General features: G+C 42.9%; 1 protein-coding gene across 1 annotated transcript in view; it reads right to left on the minus strand.

The window, feature by feature from the left end:
* Positions 1-3,306: 3,306 nt before the first annotated feature.
* LOC146174178 (uncharacterized) overlaps positions 3,307-23,109 on the minus strand; it is a 28,435-nt gene continuing 8,632 nt past the window's right edge. Inside the window, exons 3-8 of the mRNA XM_084584280.1 lie at positions 20,757-21,080; positions 19,643-19,954; positions 16,750-17,073; positions 15,411-15,722; positions 7,190-7,498; positions 3,307-3,689 (exon numbers count right to left, since the gene is read on the minus strand). Coding sequence (XP_084440406.1) covers positions 3,406-3,689; positions 7,190-7,498; positions 15,411-15,722; positions 16,750-17,073; positions 19,643-19,954; positions 20,757-21,080 — 1,865 coding nt within the window. The 3' untranslated portion in view covers positions 3,307-3,405. The remainder of the gene's footprint in view (positions 3,690-7,189; positions 7,499-15,410; positions 15,723-16,749; positions 17,074-19,642; positions 19,955-20,756; positions 21,081-23,109) is intronic.

The following is a 23,109-nucleotide window of genomic DNA, read 5'->3' on the forward strand; positions in this document are numbered from 1 at the left end:
GCTTGGTGTCTGCGGAACAGAGATGCGCATTACCTTTCACACAATAACCGGCACATATTCTGAGGTAGGTATGTCATCATTCCAAATTCCCAACGACAAACTAAACTGCTAAACCTGCTAAAAAGATGCTAAACTGGGAGAGAAAGGATACGAGAGCGCCGTAAACGCTCCATATAAATTAAAGCTAGGTGGTCGTTGTTCAAAGTTTAATTTGGTTTATATAGCTTCACTTCCTAAAGAGCTCAGGCTATGAGAGCCACCGTTTTGAAGTGCGAATAAATTATCAGCACATAGAGTAATGGCAACACTTACACGCGCATCCCTTTACAGCCGAAAGCTTATATCGCTTATTAAGCTTTCTTTCGATGCCAGCCGCCCTCTCAGTGCGGCGGTTTGGCAGTTGTGAAGATGCAAATCAAGGCTCCGAATATAATTCCCTACTTGAGAACTTTTCTCCACTAGACGATGAGAAGGGTGCTGCAGTAGCGGGACCCATCACTTTGGACGAAATTAAATCAGCCATGTCAGACCTTTAGAGCCAAAACTCTCCTGGCCCAGATATACTAGCGAATTCTATAAAACATTTTCACCTTGCCTAACGCCTGTTTTGATGGAAGTTTTCTAAGCATCTTATAGTATTGAGTTCCTGCTTCCCACTTCCTATTCAGGTCACACAATAATAATTCCCAAAAGCAAATATACTAATCGGTTGAAACCTGTTGGAGGCTATCGTCCAATTTCCTTCTGTAATGTTGATTACAAACTTTTTGCCAAGGTTTTATTTGTCGTCTGCAGCTGGTCATTATAAACTTGATAGGTTCGCATCAGGTATGTGGTATCAGAGCGCGCAGTATTCAAACACACATCCATATTGCAAGTTGAGTAATCGAGACAGTATCAGATGAGACAGGCCAAGTAGCTCTGCCTCAAGTTGACCTGGCGAAGGCGTTTGATGAAGTTCGGCACGATTTCTTGTTCACGGTCTTGGAGCATGCAAACATTGGTGACGTTTTGCTCAAAGTTATAAGGCTGCGCTATATGAACTCGTATACAAGACTGATTTTTTATCTGGAGCTAACAAAACCAATACTACTGGAATCATCTGTTCGTCAAGGAGGTTCACTGTCTCCACTGTTGGTTGTCTTATATCTGGAACCCCTCTGTCTCAGCATAATTAACAGTGCAGTCATCCGTGGTTTCTCTCTGCCTCAATGGGAAGTTAAAATTTTAGCCTACGCGGACGATATCGCCCTCTTTTGTTCTGACAAAAAAATTGTACCCGAGGCTTTACACTTGACAGAGCAATTGTGCGATGTATCAGGCGCGACTCCTAATTTAGATAAATCCAAAGGCTTTTGTTTGGACCATTGGGGCATTAGACCAAGCCACTAAAAAGATTTGCAGCGCTAAAAGACGACACAGAGAAAGAAAGATGCAGAGGACGTCTTTTAGCGCTGCAAATCTTTTTAGTAACTATGAACCAACAAGCCCAGCTTCGAGTCTTGCTACGAGACCAAACCAGTTTGGAGGCATATGCTGGGACTGTAGCTCTCTTCAGTAACTAGGGCTTCCGCTGCACCAAGTTCGCAACAGCGCCGCCTACTGAGATTCACATATAGTACCTATTCGTCGAAAAACACAGGCTTGGATGGGTCGGGAACTCTCATTGTTTGCTAGGGCACAGGTCTGTAACATATTGTTGTTTGTAAAGCTTGCGTATGTCCTTCAAGTCCTGCATTGTGCGATCAGGAAGGTACAAGTCATACACCGAATATTTGCAACATTTGTGTGGCGCCCTCAATTGGGGCCCATGCGGAGTGACAAGTTGTTCCTTCCTTTAGAGATTGGTGGAGTGGGCCTTGTGCACTTGTTTGTGCATCAACGTGTTTCCCGTTTTTTCTTCTTCAAATCGGCAAACCATCCGTTTCTTGTAGCTGTGCTCATTAGGCATCTTAGTCCTCATTTACCTTACTTGTTCGCACCGACTGGGCAGGCTCGTGAGGGGCCTCTATAGGGATTCCTTAAGGTTGTTGCTGACACTTTCAATTTTCTCACTGTGCGTTTCTGTGCAAATTACCTGTATAGCATCTCGAGAAAGCAGATCCCTCAGGCTCTCACTGAGTCTTTGTTCCCTATACCGTTGCGCCGGCAGCCTTATCTGGGGTTTTTGGACAGCACTGATCTAAAGCGTGTTAGGCAAATGTTCATTCAGGGAGCTCCAAAACGTTATTTTTCAAATTACACACAGCGACGCTGCCTGTCAAGACATTTTTTCATGATAAGGAGATATCTGTGCCCTGGTCGGTGGATTGTCGTCTCTGTAATGCGCCTGAGACAATTGATCATTGCTTTATTTTGTGCCGACATACTACAAAGAATTCTTAAAAAGCACATTGAAATTACACCACATACAATTAGATTTTTGCATCCTGACAAAACCTCTGTCGTGCCTTACAATCCATTTGTGTTGATGGGATTGTTCGTGTCTGTAGGCGTAACCTGCCAGCATTGTGATAGCAAGGGGCCTGGCAGGCTGGTTCTGATATCCCGCTGCCATACAAAAGGATACAAAAGGAGATCCCCAAAATCGCTCCTCCAGCCGAACGTAACTTCTGGCAACCCTACATCTACTCAATGCGGCACCATATCATCTGCCAGCAACAACTTGTCAGGCACTCGCTGGTGATTATTCGCTATCGCGTTAAACGTTAGGCGGTCGGAAATGGCAATCTTAATGACCCCCGTTTGTTTCGTTGATGACGGTTCGCGTACATGAACTTTACGACATGTCTAATTAAGAGTTGCCAATTTTTTTCCAGTATATTATACGTACACTTTAGCCTATAGTTACATGTGAAATGCAACCCTAAATAGGTATCAAGCCTCTCTTCACAAAACCCTGTCTGGCTGCAAATGCAAAGGTCGTAGAAGACCGATTTCGACCTCACCTTCCCATGAGCAATAAGACGCCTAAGTTGGCCCCTCCTGTAAAATGGGGTATCATGTGTTCGCGTGATATCAGAGAGCCATACGATTAATCAGTGACAGGCCACGGTAGCCAAAAACCAACTGCTAGAGTCACACTCGCAACTTTGCTCAGAGTAATGCGAGGCCGACAAAGGCATAAACAGTGATATGGATTTCTTTAGAATTTGGTGTTTTTGTTTGAAGATAAATCTCGAGACAAATATCTTCTAAAAGCAAAGCGTCGCACAGTTGCTTTGCAGAGACATGTGTAATATTATTTTGGGTGCAATAAGATTCATCAGACCAAAAATGTGAAAATATCTCTGGGAAACGAAAATAATTTAGTGTAGAAAGCAGACATCATATCTGTTTATTGCTTTAATAGAACATCGTGCGATATGCCAAAATGTACAAGCTTCTCTTTCTGAGCTGTTTTATTTACGGAATTCTGAAAACAACCGCCTTCGTTGCATTCATTTCGTTGTGAGAGTTGACGAGCACAACGTGCAGAACGTAAGTCTTCTTACGCTCAACATTTCTGACTCTGAGCGTTTTGTTAGAGCCCACGTAGTCGTCGCAAGGGAAGGGAATCGGCTTGCTGCCTCCCAAAATTCGTCCGTAGCACTTAGCCTTCAGGCATTGCTTTACTTGCGATAAGTGCAACGACAGTTCTACTGTCGTAGGGCTGGTGGCTGTAGCGTCCACGTCAAAATCTTCAGGAGCTGCGCGCAGAGGAGAAAAAAGAAGAGATGGGAAGGTCTGTAACAAAATTCTGTTCCTGCATCATTGCTCTCAATTCGTACAAATAAATTATTATCCTGTGTGCGAAATGCAGAAATACTATAACGCTAAATATACATAGTGGGTTTCCGGAATCCCAAGTTTTAACGTTCAGGCAATATGTGCTAACGATGTAGTACAACATGGAATAATTTTCTCTTTTTGACAGTTATTACGTCCTAATGCCAATAAGTATAAGAAGTGTTCTTGCTTATACATAGTACTACTTCTTAAAAAAAATCAGGTGCACAAAAACGTTCTGCTTTAAGGGAGTAAGCAAAATATCAAGCAAGCGGGATTTTCAAACCTTTCAAAAACTTCAACGAGCATAAATGACTTTCTCAGTACCTCAACCTCTTCAGGCAAAAAGACGCATATATCAATACACTGCTCAGCAGAAACAAAAAAAAATTGAGGGATGGCTCAGCATAGCTATGCTTCCAAAATTCAACAGCCGAAAGAAGAAAATTTCCTAAAGGATTTGTGATTTCCTTATTCGAGATCTATCGTTCTTCGACGGTCTCACTCAGCAGTTCGCTAGAGCTTCTGGGCTATTTATGTAGCTGAGCACTGAGTAGATAATGCACTAGATTAAACATTCCAAGAGCGCCTGGTTTAGCCTCTATGCTAACCCAAGGTGGCAGACACAAACTGTTGAGACACATGTAGGCTACTCTGTACGACGATCCGTCCAAGACACCTGTTGATGGAGCAATAAAACCGGTCGTTGGCGGAAGCAACTCGCGCTTAAAACCCCAACATCTGCATTTTCATGCGCCACGTGGTGGCCAGGTGACAAATGCCACAACGCGTTCACAATGCCGCCGATCCGCTCTTTAGTATAACATCGGCTGAGGAGATGAATGAGATGCGGTTGACGGCATGCGAAAGAGCAGCGTTAGTGACTGGCAGAGTGGCACATGAAGAAACCGGCAACCAAAATGCGCAATAGGATTGACACCTCAGGGTAGCGAAGCCGACATCTTTGCCTCATTATGGGGTACAATTCTACTTTCGCATAAAAAAAAATGATTTTTGTTAGCGCAAAACTACTGTTTCGGTTGTAATTAGCCTAGCAAAATAACCAAAATCTGTTACATCCGGAGGAGTTAAATATATAGTAAAGAAACGAGGGACGAAAAAACTATTGTCGCAGCGGAAGAGTTCGAACTCGGGAATTCCTTTTAAAAGTGCGATGCAACCTCGCCGCTCTCGCCACAGTTGGCTTCCCTCTCCACACCCCTTTTTTAACGGCCATTATTTAACGCTGTGAATTTCATGCCTTCTCAGCAAAAATAAAAACCATAATCCGACATGGCGAATTAGATGTCTTAGCAGATATGTTCGGCTAAATATGCAGGCTAAAGCTTCGCCAGACTGCATTTTCTGGTGATGCTCGCAAATCTCAAACTTCAAACTTTCTTCAAACACTCCCGCTTGCGCCTTTTGTGAGAGAGCGGGTAAGAGAGTTGTTGTAATTTAAATAATCTAACCTGGAGCATTTTTAGCACTATTTTGGAATGCAGCAGAACATCACAGCGTTTTTCTTTTGTGCTCCATCTGGAAAAGGGGTGTATTCGCCAAGGCAAATATGGAACTGCCACTGCCATTCCTCCACCACAAGCTACAAATGCTACAAACATGACAGAGCTCGCCATAAAGGAACGTGATATTAGGAGCAAAAATTAGGTGGACACTTAAGTTCTGCCCTAATACGCAAAACCCTCAACTCCGCGTATTCATTGAGCAACATTTTTTTTTATATATTTCTCGTTTAAATCATTTTAGTTTTAAAAGTGCTATTACTGGAAGATTATTACACATCTGAGACACAAGTAAGGAAGTTGTAGGCACCGCAAGGCGTTCACTAGGTGTCCGTCTAACAAGCTTGCTGCCAACTACCCTTCGTTCCCTGTAGTTTGCGTGCATGCAGAGGACATAGGTTCGAGCAACAATGCAAACAAATGTATTTCATGAAATGTACTATAGCTCTATTATCAGTGTTAGGCGTCAGACTTTCCCGCACGAGATTATGTGGTTGTGACGTGTAAAGCTTTCGACCAATCAGGATTCTTTGCTCGAATACATCTGACACGCTGGTGCCAACACCTACTACCAATGCTACTACTAAGACGCCGAAGTCTTTTTGGCCGAACGAGATGCATACTCTTCGCACGAAATCGCAAACGTCGCTTGCGCAATGCCGGACAGCCTCTCGCAAACGTTAGCATTCCCTTCTCAGACTGTACTATCATTTGTGCGACAAAACGCTGCCATTAAAACTTTGTGCATGCAGCTTTAACTGTTTATTGAAAATAAAGGTATGATCGAATTTAGCTGACTCTGCATACAAACATGAGAAGACGTGAGTGAGAAACTACCGCAAGAATTTATTCCCAAATTCGGCGACACTAACTGACTGAGTTGGGTCATTGCACAGCCGCGGTATGAGAGCTGCGACAAATCTCGGACATCAGGATGCACTTGCGCTGGTAAGGCTCGGTGCGAAATATTGCAGTCGCGATTGTTTTGAGCCTCGTATACAGTTCCCAATACTGGGTCTAATTGCTTCAGGTTACCCTTGTTCAATTATCATACGAACATGCGCGCCGAACTTAAAATGTCCAATACCAAGCTCTTTGTAGAAAACAACTGTAAAGCAATTTCATTCTTATCGTGGCCCAATCATCACCAAACTACTATACACAGCTTACCTTCATCCACAGCTGAAATGTGCATCATCAGTTTGGGACCCCGGTCACGCCAACCTAATGCAATTTCTAGAAGCAACACAAAACTGCTCATCCCGATTCATCTTAATAAACTACGAAGGACTTCCAGTATTAATACTAAGAAATCGTTCCTAAACCTCTCATCGTTATTCGTCGGCAGAAAACTATTTCGCATATGTCGTTTTCATAAAATATACTATCCCGTTCCATAATTACGTTTTCCGCGGAATTAATCACCGCCATATATTTTATATCGCCTAGATCCCTGGCAAAAAGGGAATAATTCGAAGAGTTACCTGTATGCTATTTATACTCTTTTCTCCCCCAAACAAGCAAAGATTAGAATAACTTACCGGGGTCCCTCACCAGCATAACTAGCACTGATAGTTTAAAATCGGCAGTACAATAGTTCACATTTAAAGCTATTTTAACAAACGACTCATTGTGCATAATAACTGCCTTTTTATATGTATTTGGTGTGGAGATTTCCGGTTGCGCCATCATGGAACACTCTGAACAAGAATTATTTTCTTGTTCACGTTGATAGTTTTGTTTCGTCTTCCTTGTTTGTTGTTTTGCATGTTCGTGTTCCTGCTTTTTATATTCGTATTCCTGACTTTTTTAATTTGCCTTTGTTATTCGCCCTTACCCTCTATAATGTACCATATGACTGAGTGTATAATAAATAAATAAATCAAAATGCTGAATACCTCCACCGGGAATGAAGATGCCGGGAAGAGAAGCTCCGGGCGAGGTTTGATCAGGAGGTCCGTTTCTGTGAGTCCGCACCCTGAAGGTGACATTGGCGCACGCCTCGAGTTTGTTGCAAGATACTTTGGTCTGATTGGGGTGAAGAATAGTACCCTGGGCGCAAGACCCGAGAAGATGATATCCAGTACCGTTTTCATTCTGTACGTCGACCCAGTAGTAGTCGAATGTTCCCTTCGGTCGCTTCCAAGAGGCAGTGAAAGAATCCTCCCCAACGCCTTCCAAGAGCAGGTCGGTCACATCGGGAGGAGCTGCGGGATATATTTATGATTTTCATCACTTTATTTCTATCAATGAAAAGGATACTTATTTCTATACACGTTGTGGGGTACGGAACGATAGATCGTTCTAATTTAACTGTTGTTCTTGAAGCGAAATGGGCAACATACAAATTTACAGGCATGTCTTTCACCTTGACGCGGAATTGTGATATTTATTTATGTCATACTTCAACGTCTTGCGATGCTTTTAATATTAATTGAAATCACTTTCATACAACCCTGATTCCCATTTATATCAAGCAAAATCTATGTTTATGCAAGAGATCCTACCGCTGTTTAACCAAGCCTCCCAAGAAAGACGAAGTGTCCTGACCTAATGAAATTAACAGCTGTTGAGAGTCGCTTGACCGAGTCGGGAGTATTTAGATCGTTCGAAGTTTATTGAATAATTAAATAGCTGAACAATTATCAATTACAGGTGAGAGCACAGTATAAATTTAGAAGTTTCAGATCGCCCATATAAAAACCAGAGGGAATTGTGTACAACAAGTTATCCTCAATAAACCTTTGTTTCATAGCGACTTTACGTGATAGCCATCACAAGCTGGAAAGTTTCTATGCTACCTAAGCACTAGCGCAGCATCTTATGCAGCGTTTCAGGCAATGATATTTGTTTTCTCTTTGTTCTGCATTCGTTGATACTTGTTGTGTGCATTAGGCGAGAAATGCGCCACCAACAGGTCACGTGTCGCCATTTGTTATGGCCAACATGTAATGCTATATTAACGGTACCATCGAGCGCTAATTGCAATTTGAACCTTTTAAAGAAAACCTAGAACCTATTCATGTGCACATTCATCCCGAAGTCGGTCGTTCAATTGTTAGGTACTAGACTTTGCTACCTAATTTAATTTGAACAAACTATCTTCCGACTAGGGCATAGTTTGAAAGATTGCATTTTTGTACTCCTGTATACCAACAGCTTTACCAATTCAGTGGCAAGCAGGTTTTATTTTAGACTAAATTTTCTAAAGCTTTGCGCAGTGGCCGGTACTAAACAGAGTAAGCCACCGGCTGCGATCACTGGCTCGCGTTACGACGCCTGTTTGTAGCCCATCGAGAAGAATACGTGGCAAAATCAATGCTGTAAATCTGCATCGACATATCTGCCAAATAAACAAGTGGACGCAGATGCCCAAGAGGGAAAAGCACGTCATGTTTCCGGTTTTTATGGTTAGATACTAAGGTAATATTTACCTTTTCGAGATATTTTTCTGATAAAACGTTGTCATTAACTTCTGGTAATCAAAGACCTCTTCTTCTAATCTCTAAATCATTTCTTTCTTGGTTGCTAAGCATTTAAAAATCACCTGATGGTATATGTGATATTTGGACTGTTCCTTATTTGATTTAATATCATTTCTTTATATATGATATTTGTTAATCTACTTACTTGCGCTTCGGCATTCAGTTGAAGATTGTAAATGCTGAAAGCGTGCTATATGACATAAATGCGTACCGACTCACATCACCCTACTCATGATATAGCGTCATGCTACCCCGTAACACACTTGGCTCATTTTCACCTGCTGGATGCAGCTGACTTTAAATTACTGGGCACGCAGGACGGCCAAACAGCTTCTGTGCATTAATAAGGTATTTGAGATTATTCACGCCTTCTAGAATAAATATGCATCCGCTGAATATGTTCTACACTTTTAGAATGTTTCAGCAGCACAGTGCTAATAGCGTTTCACATTCGCATCATTCGATCAATCATTCGTAAAAGAAAGTCAAAAATATTTGAACAAAAATTGAAGAGGCTTTAAGTTGTTCCGCTGAGCGGTATTCTCGATTGTTGTTGTTTGCCGGAAAACGTATACAATGAGAGCAACGATGTAAAAACAATGACAATAAAACACAAAGGAAGCAAGCGGTCAAGACGACGTCCCAAAACAATTCTTTCAAAGACATGCAGAATGGTGCAGCAAATCTCTAGGTAAAATGTTTCGTAAGTCCTTAACTGAATCAAAGTTACCCGACGAGTGGAAGGAAGCGAGAGTTCTACCTATTCATATACTAGGAAAGAAGTACAAATTCTCCCTCTAACTACTGGCCCATTTTGATTACCAGTACGTTGTGGGAAATCATGGAGAACATTACCCCAAATACTTAAACCAGTTTCTGGAGACGCGGAACATAGTATCACCCTTCAATATGCTTTTCGTCCTGGCTTATCAACTATCACTCTACTAACAGGGTATGAAAAATAACTGAACAAGGGTAAATGGGGTACGCCTCAGTTCGCAGAAGAGCCAACGTTTCGACAAGTGGACTTGTCTTCGTCTGGGCAAACCGATCATGGATCCTCTACTAGCAGGGGTCGCGCATGACCTAACTCTTAGTATTGCTCACAGCAGGCAAACGGACATTATTCTATTAAACTTCTGGTTTGGTTTGGTTTGTGTGGTTAAACGTCCCAAAGTGACTGAGCAGAGAACTCCGAAAATTTCGACCACCTGGGGCTCTTCAAGTTGCACTGACATTGTACAGCCCACGGGCGTCTTGTTTACAGCAAGTGACCACCGCGGCGGGAATTCGATCCCGCATCCTTGGGCACTGTTACCGAGCGCCCTAGCGACTGCATCACCACGGCGGCGCTACCAGACATTTGTAAAGCAGTTCAAAATGTTAGTCACAATAAACTAACTTCAAAGCTATACAGCGTAATCAGCGATAGGAAAGTGTTGCGCTGGACCAGATATTTTTTCAATACCTACTCACAATTCGTAACTTTTGAACAAGTTCAGTGAAGGCCAGTTCCCGTTTTATCAGATGTCCCGCAGAGATCTGCCTTAGAACAGTATGGTTTTTAGTCTTCTTTAGCCATATAACCAAATTATTCACTGCAATATAAAACTTTCCGCCGATGACTGCACTCTGTACAAAACTACAAAAATCTCGCAGATCACCTTATACGAAGCAGCAATCTTAATATGCTTGAATGGTATACCACATGGCAGATTACAATATAGAATTTAAAAAAATCCGTCAGCACGACAGTGGCAAAAATAAGGCATGTCATATAGTTATAACTAAACCATAAACGGATCAACGCTTTCAAGCCTCTCTGAACATAAATATCTAGGATAAATTTTAAAGTTTGACCTAGGATTGGACACACATATCGCATTGCGAAACCTTCTTGCTGAGAAGATGCTTACATTTCAGTTCAGTTCAGGCGTTCAGTCGTGTCCGACTCTTCGTGACCCTATGGACCATGTGACGCCACGCTTTCCGGTCTCTCACTATCTTCTTAACATCACATAGCTTCATCTGCAATGCCTCGAGAATGCCATCTAACCATCGCGTTCGCTGCCTACCCCTTCTCCGGCGACCCTCAACCTTTCCCACCATCAAATCTTTCTCCAGCGACTCCTCTCTTCTCATCAGATGACCAAAGTAGCTGAGCTTTAACTTTAGAATTTGACCCTCCAATGAGCAGTCAGGGTTTATGGTCGACAATATCGACTGATTTGATCTTCTGGCAGTCCAAGGAACTCTTAAGAGTCTTCGCCAGCACCACAATTCAAACGCGTCAATTTTTCGGCGGTCAGCCTTTTTCACAGTCCAACTCTCGCACCCATACATCACAACTGGAAAGACCATAGCACGGGTTATACGGATCTTGGTTGGCAGACTAATATCTCTGCTCTTTACTAGGCGGTCAAGGCTAACCATTGCTCTCTTTCCCAGAAGCAGGCGTCTCCTAATTTCATGGCTGCAGTCTCCTTCCGAGGTAATCTTGGCGCCCAAGAACAGAAAATCTGTCACAGCTTCCACTTCTTGTCCATTGATGCTCCAGGACTTGATAGGGCAAGACGCCATGATCTTCGTCTTTTTAATGTTCAGTTTAAGCCCAAACTTCTCACTCTCTTCTTGTACGCGCATCAGAAGTCTCTTGAGTTCCACTTCACTTTCTTCCATTAAAGTGGTATCATCCGCATATCTAAGGTTGTTGATACGTTTTCCAGCAATCTTCACTCCAGCTGAAGACTCGTCCAGGCCGGCCTTCCTCATGATGCACTCTGCATATAGGTTAAATAGGCAGGGCGACAGTATGCAGCCTTGCCTCACCTCTTTCTCAATCGGAAACCAATCAGTAAGACCATGCCCAGTTCTGACTGTGGCCTCTTGCCCTCCATAAAGGTTCCTGAGGAGACAGATGAGGTGAATTGGAACTCCCATCTCTTGGAGAGCTTGCCACAATCAGCTGTGATCTACGCAGTCAAACGCTTTCGCATAATCAATAAAGCAGAAGTAAATGGGTTTCTGGAACTCTCTTGCTTTTTCCATGATCCAGCGAAGGTTGGCAATTTGGTCTCTAGTTCCTCTGCCCTTCCGAAACCCAGCTTGCACGTCCGGAAGCTCCCGATCCACATACTGCTGCAGCCTACCTTGCAGGCTTTTTAACATCACCTTGCTAGCATGCGAAATAAGCGCGATCGTGCGGTAGTTGGAACAATCTTTGGCACTGCCTTTCTTTGGAATGGGGATGTAAACTGACCTCCTCCAATCCTGTGGCCACAGCAGGGTTGTCCAAATCTTTTGACATAATGTATGCAGTGTGTTAACAGCGTCGTGGTTGAGGTTTTGAAGCAACTCAGCTGGAATACCATCAATTCCGCTAGCTTTGTTCTTAGCAAGGCTGGCTAAGGCCCATTCAACTTCACTCTTCACGATGCCCGGCTCGAGATCAGTAATCACAACCGTCCTATGTTGGGTTTGCACATCCGGGTCCTTCTTGTACAGTTCTTCTGTGTATTCTTGCCACCTCTTCTTTATCTCTGAGGCTTCAGTGAGGTCCTTGCCTCGTTTGTCCTTTATCACGCCCAGCTTAGCACAGAAGCTTCCTTTGATATATTTGATTGTCTTATACAGAGCTCTTGTGTTCCTTAATTGGCTGTTGTCCTCAACTGCTTGACACTGTATGTTCAGGAAGGCATTCTTATCTCTCCTTGCTATTTTCTGAAAATCCGCATTGAGAACCTTGTATCTTTCTCTTTCCCCCATACCTTTTGCCATCCTCCTTTCCTCAGCTATTTGCAAAGCCTCTTCAGATAACCAGTTTGCTTTTTTGTATTTCTTTTGCTTTGGAACTACCTTAGTAGCAACTTCTTGTATTATATTACGAACATCAGTCCACATCTCTTCGGGCTCTTTGTCTTCTAGACCTAATTCTTGAAATCGATTCCTCACTTCCACAGCATATTCTAATGGAATCTGATCCAGATCATACCTGAAAGGCCTTCTAGTTTTCTGCGTTTTCCTCAATCGAAGCTTAATTTTGGCAACAAGAAGCTGATTATCGGTGCCACAATCGGCCCCAGGCCTTGTTTTTACTGCTTGTATAGCGCTTCTCCATCTCTGCCGGCAAATAATATAATCGATCTGATTCCTGTACAGACCGTCCGGTGAAATCCATGTGTACAGGCGCCTCTTGTGCTGTTGAAAATGAGTATTCGCTATGGTCAGGTTGTTTTCTTGACAGAACTCTACTAGCCTCTGCCCAGCTTCATTTGGCTCACCAAGACCGAACTTGCATGTAATTCCGGATATTTCTTCACTCCCGACCTTAGCATTCCAGTCTCCTATGAGAAAAACGACGTCTGATGATGGGGTGCGGTCTAAAAGGCATTGTAGGTCCGCATAAAATTTCTCAACGTCAGCTTCTTCAGCAGCAGTGGTCGGTGCATAGACTTGGATAACTGTTATGTTGAAAGGGTGACCTTGGATCCGAAGTGAAATCATTCGGTCGTTTTTGGGGTTGTACCCTAGCACTGCTTTGCCCATTCTTCTGTTTACTATGAGAGCGACCCCATTCCTTCTCTTGGATTCGTGCCCACAATAAAAGACATAATGGTCGCCGGAGTTAAATTCTCCCATTCCGGTCCACTTGAGCTCGCTGATACCCAAGATATCAATGTTCAATCTGTCCATTTCTTGCTTGACGATATCCAGTTTACCTTGCGTCATAGATCTTACATTCCATGTTGCTATGTGATATATCTCCTTGCAACATCGGACTTTCCGGTCGCTTCCCGACACATCCACAACTGAGCGTCCTTTTGGCTTTATCCCAGCCGCTTCATTCGTCCTGGAGCTACTAGGAATCGCCCTTTGTTCATCCCCAGTAACATGTGGGACGCCTTCCAACCTTGGGGGCTCATCTTCCGGCGCCATATCGATAATGGTATTGTGACTGGCCATAGGGTTTCCTTGGCAGGAAATACTGGAGTGGGTTGCCATTACCTTCTCCAGTGAATCACATTTTGTCAGAACTCTCTGCCGTGACCTGTCTATCTTGGGTGGCCCTACACAGCAGAGTTCACGACTTCATCGAGTTTCGCAAGCCCCTCCGCCACGACAAGGCAGTGATCCATGAAGGGGATGCTTACATTTAGCTCCTCAAAATACAAAGCTTTTTACCTACACTACCCTTTCAAGACCGATGCCAGCATAAGCAAGCGTTGTTTGGTTCTCGCAATCAATCACAAAGGTCACTCGACTTGTGAGAGTGCAACGGAAGGTTTTAAGGTCTCTTCATTACAAATAGGGTCCTTTGACTCGCCTACTTACCTTGCTGCATTATATGACTTCTTATCAATATTATATAAGAAAAAGGAATCCCACCTGAAGATTTATTAGCAGTTATAAAAGAACAACTACATTGTGTTTAAATATGCATCCCCCTCCATGTCACGGCAAACCAGGCAAAAGCATGCACATAAGGTGACTTTAAACTCTTGTCGGAACAGCACTGTGAATTTTTTCCTTCTTTCCATTAGTGATCAATGAGTTCATTCACCTCGATCCGTCGATTACCAATACAGACTATCTTCATTCACCTCAAAGGTACAGTCTAACAAAGATCGGTAAAGTACTCATTGTCTTACATTCTACCAGATGACCGCGCTACCAGTACTTATTGCCCCATTCTATGATGTAGTATGTTTGTACGTATGACTGCGTCGCCTACTGTAACCCGTTACCTTAATGTTCGAATAATTCCCTATTGTTACACGCTTGGAATGCTAGAATGCTTGATTGGAAGAACGACTTCTCGGTAATTGTTTTGTTCCACTGTACTGAACTTTTATATTATTGTTTGTAACCACCTACTAGTGATTGTATAACATTTATTGTCAGCGTTCTATATGAGTTGATCGGCTTGAAATTTGTACTTTTTGTTGACCTTTTTTATTGTACTGGTTGTCCACCTACTACGGTCTCGTAGTGAAGCTGGCAGTATTGTAAAGAAAAAATAAATAAGTGCGTGGGATGAACATTTACCTTCAAGCTACTATAGAGGAACATTCCTTTAGCGCAGAAAACAAACACCAAAAAGCTAACCTATTTTGAGCAATTTCCTACCACATACGCTGATTTCACAGTTACCAAAACAGACTTGACGCGGATGAAATACGGGTTGTATAAAGTAACTTTAGCCATGTGTTGAAAACTAAAACATCTCAGGTAGGTCCTCAACACAGCATTCATACAGCTGTCAGATGTCAGGGGTAACACAGGTAATATAATTATCAATTGATTAATTATGAAGATAACATTTTCTAATTTGTATTTATTTGTATTTCGCTCGCTTTCTTTAGAGCTCGCATAAAGATACACGTTAGGCTTTCTTTATCAAAATTTCATGCAATGAGGATTTTATTCTACAACTTTTCAAATCACAATTGTAGGCTAATAGCAATATTAATTTAATCACACAAAATCTTAATTGCTAATAAAACTCCTGTGTTGCGCCGAACGACTGCAGATCTATGTAACTTGTTTCTCTGCCACCAACAAAGATATCCATTTTTAACTATTGGCTGATGTTAGCTTGGACACCCAGTTCACTATAATGCCCCTAGATCCATACCTGACAAAGGTGCCTTCAACTCCGCTAACGCCGGCAAGCTGGTGATGACGCGCCCGCCGCATATTTCTACCGTTGTGACCAGAATGCAGTAGGAGCTGTTGGAGAGGCTGTCAAACTCAAGCGATGTCTCTATTGTCTCATAAGTTGTGCAGCCACTCAGATATTGTTCCGCATCACATGATGCGAACATATCACACACTTTCACCGCATACGAGGTGAGGCTTGCGGACGCTCTAACCGGCATTTCCCAGTGGAGTCGAGTTCGTGTAGGTGATATTCCAACTGTGGTGATTTTCTTCGGAGGATGGGGACCTGCATGTTCACAAAGAGTAAAAAAATGAAAGTTCACTAGGAACGTGAGCGCTGTGATGTCACATTATATTTAAGGAAAATCCTTCAGGTACTTCTCACAGCCTTCATCAAAGTGGCCTCTTAAAACCAGGCTTTGTAAATATGAAACACAATAAACGAAACACCCAGCTATGTTCGAGCTATTGCCTTTAAAACTTACTGAAGTATGCGCTCTGTTCACTGGAATGTTGTCCATATTTGAATGTGTGTTGATGATGGTTGGCACTATGTGTTAAGCTATTTCCTTGCTTTTAGCGTTTGTGCTCAATGCTTTCTGGTACCAATTGTGTAACGTTTCCCTTGCATCATTGTATTTGCTCTTAACTTGTGATACTTCATTTGTATCTCCAACTCACACAATGCTCCTATGTAAAGAGAAGACTTCAGTTATTTTAATAAATAAACAGTAATGGGGGGGGGGGGGCATGCTTTGTGACGGCTGGGATGAAGGCTAGATATATAAAATACCTCTGAAGACACTGTTCTATTTATCTTACTTTTGTTACCTGCGCGGACGCCTATTTGAAGCATTACATCGCAGCTAATGTCCTTATTTATGCTTCAAGTGAAATACAAATCGATGCAGGCAATATTCTCTACAAAAAAAAAGAGGAATGCCCATTTGTCGCAACACTGGAACTTGTTTCATAACAATGAAACGCTTCATTCTTGGGTAACGTTCCGGCTTCCTTTATGACCCAACACATTGCGTCTGAATTCCTAAAAAAGCAATAGCCATGACTTGTACCATGCAGCATACCTCACTGCCATATTTTTATTAAGTGTGCTAAAGCACGTGTTAAACTGTACAAAGCGGACGAATTAGTTATTCCTTGCAGATGTTTTCATTTCTGCGTTTGAAACAAAACCACCTTGTGGTTAGGTTCCATCGGTTATAATGTCACCAAATAAAATCCACCTACTTTCATCAACCTTTCATGTAATACGCATTTAGAAGATTGCAACATGTAGCTTTAATGAAAAATACCTGGGCCGGGAATTAGGATGCCTTGGAGGGTGGCGCCAGATGATGAAAGTAGCGGTGGGCCATTCTTGTATGTTCGCACTGTAAAGTTCACCATTGTACAAGCATCTAGATGGCTACACGTGACTCTTGTTTGATCGGGGTGGAGGATGGTGCCCCTGATACATGATCCAACGTGGTGTGTTTCATTTCCATCAAGGTTGCTATTGCTGTCATCAGTGACGTCGAACCAGTAGTGGTCGAAGTGGCTGTCGGGGCGATCCCAGGTCACGGTGAACGAATCTTCTCCAGCAGACACTAGGCGCAGGTTTACTACTTCTGGCAGGCCTGTGAAGAGAGATGTTAATTGTTGTAATTGAAATATGCGCACGTATTACCAAGTAGTGCATTATATTCATCGAAATTAGCCAATATCGCGCACACGCATGATTCAGACACCTGAAAACATGTGGAGAGCGGTACGACGTCCCCCTCCCCCCCCCCCCCCCCCCCATGTCCAGATATATCTGATCAATCCTAAATATTAGTGTTGGAAGATTTTCATGGCAGTTCTTTGTGTCTCTTGAGAATGCCGTTCTAGGTCAAAGTTCCGAAACGATATCCGTGCTGTGCTCTCGCTATTTATTTAGGATAACTGAAAACAAATCGCAAGATATCTATTTCAAAATCTCGGTTCCTGATTTAAATTTTAGACAACATGCTGTCCATGTTGGGCGGCGCGGAAAGGAGGGCGTTACGTTTAGAAAGGAGGATTGGGGTATCATTCGGCAAAATGGAGCCAATGTGAGGACTTTAATCACGTCTGCACTTGAAGTGAATCTGCTGGATCTTAAGGATGTGTAAGCTTAAGATCATCTTGCCCGCGTCATTGTGAAAAAAAAAATAACGGAGTAAAAACTTGTCGGTTCATGTGGGCCAGCCAATTGGCTTCCCCACAAATTAATGCCTACAATAACCTATGACTATAGTTTTGCTATCACAAACACTACCGCGTCGACTTCTGAGTGTCTATCAAGACTGTCGAGGTGGCAAGAAACGAACTTTATTTATCTTACCATATTTGTTACATATTTAAATGTTTCAATAAAAATAGTTATTTTTCACAAAGCATGAATAGAGGTATTACTCATAAGACATTGGAATATTTGATACAGTGTGGTTTAGGTATTCACAGTACTTTGCGATTCTCAGCCTTGCGAAATGGTGAGATGACCTACTACGGCCGTTGTGTGCCTCATAACCTTTTGCACGCGGTTATAAGCCATCGGATGGTGTCACGAAATCGGCGCCCATTTTCATCAAGCCGGTACGGCGCGAGGCCCGCACGGCCTCGCGTGGAAGGCATGGAGAGAAAAGCCCTTCCCCGCGCGGGAGAGCGCGTAACTTTGTACGCGTTGCCGTGACCCTCTTTCCCATTGCCCGGGAAAGACGGTAGTTCATCGGCCTGGAATGTGCCAGGCCTTTCGAGAAACTTCTATGGGACCTGGCCAATGGCGACGCGCGGCTCGACGGGAGAAAGAGAGAGTGCTGTAACCAGCGAAGCTAAGTGTGTGTGCGCGCTAGCCTTGGCGCGTGCTAACAAACAGACGCGGCGCGCCCTATTTAAAGAGACCGCGCCGCTTGATGAGTCAGTCAGTCAGTCAGTCAGTTCGTCAGTGTTTTGCGACGTGCTCGCCTCTGCTTCGGCTGGACTCCCGAGGATCACCCGCTGCTGACAAGCCCACGGACTTTCAAGGGAGCGGCGCTCGTCTCGTATGGCGGCCACATCGTGACTCTTGAGGCGTCGGACTGCAACAGTGCCCGGTGAACAATTTGGTGTTTGTTTATGTACTCTCTCGTGTTTCATCTGTTGTAAAGCCTCTACGTTATTGGATACCTGTGTAATTGCATTTAGATGGCATTCTCGAGGCATTGCAGATGAAGCTATGTGATGTTAAGAAGATAGTGAGAGACCGGAAAGCGTGGCGTGACATGGTCCATAGGGTCACGAAGAGCCGGACACGACTGAACGCCTGAACTGAACTGAACTGTGTAATTGCATGCTTAGCGTTTGTATTGTGTGAACCTCTCGTCTATGTATTTCAAGTGATCTTGTGTATTTCTTTGTATCGTCTCTTGCTGTGCATAAATTGTGTTTTGTTTGTTACTTCTGTCTCCGATCCTTTCTCTGGTTTGAACCGGCGACCGCTGGGCACCAAACGACCACCCCCTTCTGTCACCACAAGGTAGTTGAATTCCGGCTGAGCTTGCCACGCAGGTCGAGGGCATCTCCTTTGCGACCGGAACAGCTACCCCCACTCACTCAAAGGGTGTCTGGGAGTGTGCGCACCGTTAAGGGCGCATCGTTAATAATATCCCCCTATTTATTAACGGGTGACAGATGGCCAAATGGTTGGCTATACAGGGTGCATGGCATCCAAAACGAGCCTGGGCTTTCTTATGGTGTCAAAACGAGATTAAAGGGCCTACAAACAACAGCAACATGTCTGAGCTTGCCCAATAAAGCAGATATACATATATCCTTCGAGAAAGGGCATGTGCGGTTGAAACCGTTTCCCAAGTATTTCGCCCAAGAACAGCCAATAATCAAAGCAAGAAAGCCTGTGTGCATTAGAACTCGGTGTGTACAAGGGAAATTAAGTATTGGTCTCTGTAACCTCCATATTCTTGCTACTTAGCCACCACTTCGATGGATTTAATCATTACATGTGTAAACGTTCGTGAAAAGAACTAAAATCATTTCTTAAGCTGTAACCTGACTTTTTGAAGGTAATTTCAATCCTTACATATGAGAGGAGGAAGCTCTCCCTACTTTGCTATTGATTCGAAGAAATTGTTGATTATGTGTCTATGCTTTCGCGATGACAAATAAGATCTTTCCTGTTTGTAACCTTACCTGCTGAAGGGGCTTTCAACTCCGCTACTGCTTGCTGGCTAGAAATGACCTGTCCGCTGCAAACTTCGACAGTCGAGACAACGACGCAGTAAGAGTTGTTGGAGATGCTGTCAAACTCAAGAGATGTCGCTGTTGTCTCATAATCTCTGCAGCCGCTCTGATAATATTCTGCCTCACAAGACGCAAGCATGTCGCACACTTTGACCGCATACGAGACGAGGCCTGTGAGCTCCTCAGCCGGCGGGCTCCATTGGACTCGGCTCCGTCTCGACGATAACCTGTAGACGCTGATATTCTTAGGAGGATGAGGGCCTGCATAAGGCACATGGAAAGCGTTGTGAACACTTTTAATGAAAGCAAACATGGCCAATTAAAGTATTGCATGAGAAAAAAAACTTTTATAATCGCCATCACACCATGAATAACAAGTGAAACCTAGAATAAGAAGACTGCATGTAATCTATTTTACACCAATTTATGTTGATGGCCAATGCCCCAATACTTTATTGGAGGATAGTGATAATCAGCCAATCAGTGGGTGATAATAAATACCGTCGAGAATGTCTACAAATTTAGCTAAAACGTGTGAGCAGCGCAGGAGCTTGCCCAAACTAAAGATCTATCTTGGAAAAAAAAAAAGGCCAACAAACCACTGTTATGGTGAACGTTTCAGTAAACATGCAAAAACAATGCATATAGAAGTGTTCCCTGAAAATAAAAGAACATGACGAGATTTGGTTTCCAATTAAACACTCCAATATAGTTCAAACTTAATATAATATATAAATATAAGCTTCACTTGTTAAAGTTTCAATCCTAATGACGCATTTCTCATCTGAGAAGCTGCAAAAATAAAATAACAAAGATTCCTGTCCTCGTGCATGCAAATTGTAATGATTAACACTTATTATTCATTAACAAGCTGTACAAAAAAGAAAGGACTGTTCGTTCTTCTCTGACAATGCACTTAGTAGATATGAAGCCTTAAAACCTTAGTGTGCAGATTCTGGCATAAAACGTTGAAAAATAAAGTACGCACTGTCGCAAAAAAGGTTTCGTTAATATAAAAAGAACAAAATGAATCATTGTTGCCCGTAGTAAACATGAAACCTGCCTTTGCCAGGGATTAGAATTCCTTGCAGAGTTGCGCCAGAGGATGCATGCTCAGGTGGGCCGTTCTTGTATGTTCGAACTGTAAAATTCACCGTCGTACAAGCATCTAAGTGGCTGCACGTGACTCGCGTCTGGTCGGGGTGGAGAATGGTGCCCCTGGCACATGATCCCGTATGGTGCGCTTCATTTCCAGTGCTGCTTGCACTGCTTTCACCAACAACGTCGATCCAATAAAAGTCGAAGAGATCGTTTGGGCGCTCCCATGTCACTGTGAAGGAGTCGTCTTCAGCAGAGATTAACCGAAGGTTTACCACTTCAGGCAGGGCTGTGAATAAATGGATACATTTTGTTACGTTTACAGTATTCTACGCATTCTAACCTGTGGCTAACTATAGTTTCGAATTCCGAATCACGTGTATAGCACGCACCGTACATTAAAAAAAAACTGTACAATGAATTCTATGAATTCGATCATCTGATCACGTTGAATAGTAATGTAACCTATGCTCTTCTGTATTTTTTATCATTCCTTCTAAAAAAGGAACAAGAGGCAATTGAGAGATATTACAAGTATATTTAGGATAATTTGCAAGTTAGTGATGCTCAAGACGCCCCTAGACGTATTGTAATATCTCTTGTTACATATATATCCTGTTCCTTTGTGTTATAAATGTCATACATTATAGACGCAAGCTGCGATTTTGCTCTGTAATTATGAATTGTGTTGCTTTTTAGTGTGGAATCTTTTTAGTATTTTTCAGTTGGCTTGCAGTACTGGAAATGGATCACGAGTATACTAATAATGCATGTCGTTGAACGAAAACAAATATATATTGATATCGATCAGCTGTTTCTTTCCTTGTACAAAACTGGTTACATGATGTGCCCTGTTTTATAGGTATGATGAGGCCTTCTTGCATATGCAACCTGGCCTCGCCAACTGTTACTGGATTTTGTGCTTACATAGACAAAATATATTTTCATCTCTCCAGGACCCTATCCATATGACGTGTATTATCTTTAAATATAGTCCTCGACAAGTGCAGTGTTGCCGCCACTTTGACGGCTGATGACAAGTTAGAACGTCATCCATTTTAAATTTCTCCTGAGTTATGAAACGAGAGGGCCCAGTTGGCAGCTCCTGACAAACTTTAAGTCAGGCAACCCTACGGGCAATCAGTGCACAGCCTTGCCAGCCGCCAGCTACTGCCTGCCAGCGCATTTCTCTTCGCTCAGAACGGCAACGCCGGATTTTCGGTTAAAGAGAGTTGGAGATCATACAGAAAAAATATACTGGGGACACTTCCCAGTCGAAAAAAACTACAGAACTGTGTCAAAAATACGACAAAGTATCCTGTAGTTCTGTCGTAACCATCAGATTTTTCTGTAGTTCTGTAGTACATTTCTGCAGTTCTGTAGTTTTTGTGTAGTATATTTCTGTTGTCTGTAGTTCTGTAGCACTTTTCTGTTGTAACTACAGACATTTCTGATGTTACGACAGAATGTTCTGTTGTCACAACAGGTTTCTCGTCAAAAACCGCACAGAAATTCTGTCGTAACATCAGAAAATGTTCTGTAGTCTTTTCCGACTGGGAATTACGCTCCAGTTTTAACGATTTGATGCAACAACGGTAATATTTCCCGTCCGAGCCTCTGCCAACTCTCGTTAGCGCATATAGCCTTTGCTACTTTTTTACACTTAACATTTATAAGTTAATTACTATAGTCTTAAAAACTATATTAAGGCAAGACCCGCCGATAGAGATATAATGTCACACATAAGTCAAGACAGATGAACGGACCTGCGTGCGTTAGAATTAATGTGCTTGCTATTTGCTCCAAGGGCCCCAATGGGATTGATTCCAATCTTAGAAAGCCCCCTAGTTGCACCGTCTTCTTGTGGACGTGATGCGTCATGCCCATAAATGCCGCCCAGCTAGTCCCTCGCAAATGCCATCAGCAAACTACCACCTACAAAAGCCGTGCTCCCGACTGTTTCGCTCACGAAGCCGACAAAATATGAATTTTAAAAGAACGTAGCCGCTTAGCGCTATCGCGTAAAACAACGTGAAATCGCAGCGTCGATAGTGCAAAACGTAGCACAGGCTCGAGTTCAAACTGGGTGCATCTAAAACCGAAAGTGGAAGTAGCCCGTAATTATATTCTATTCCGATTTGTCGAGTTACGGTTTTCCAACTTAACTGTAAGGAAGTATCCACCTTCTACCAAAACCTTTATCTATGGCTGTGCCTTCGCAGGAGAAGAGAGTGAAGCAGGTGCATATTGCTGGAGTTACACACGCTCAGACCTGGTTTAACTATCTTAAGCTATGTATATCATGGTTTACTGGCGAC

The sequence above is a fragment of the Amblyomma maculatum genome, chromosome 11, assembly GCF_055883805.1.
Source record: "Amblyomma maculatum isolate TAMU_Amacu chromosome 11, ASM5588380v1, whole genome shotgun sequence".
Taxonomy (NCBI): Eukaryota; Metazoa; Arthropoda; class Arachnida; order Ixodida; family Ixodidae; genus Amblyomma; species Amblyomma maculatum.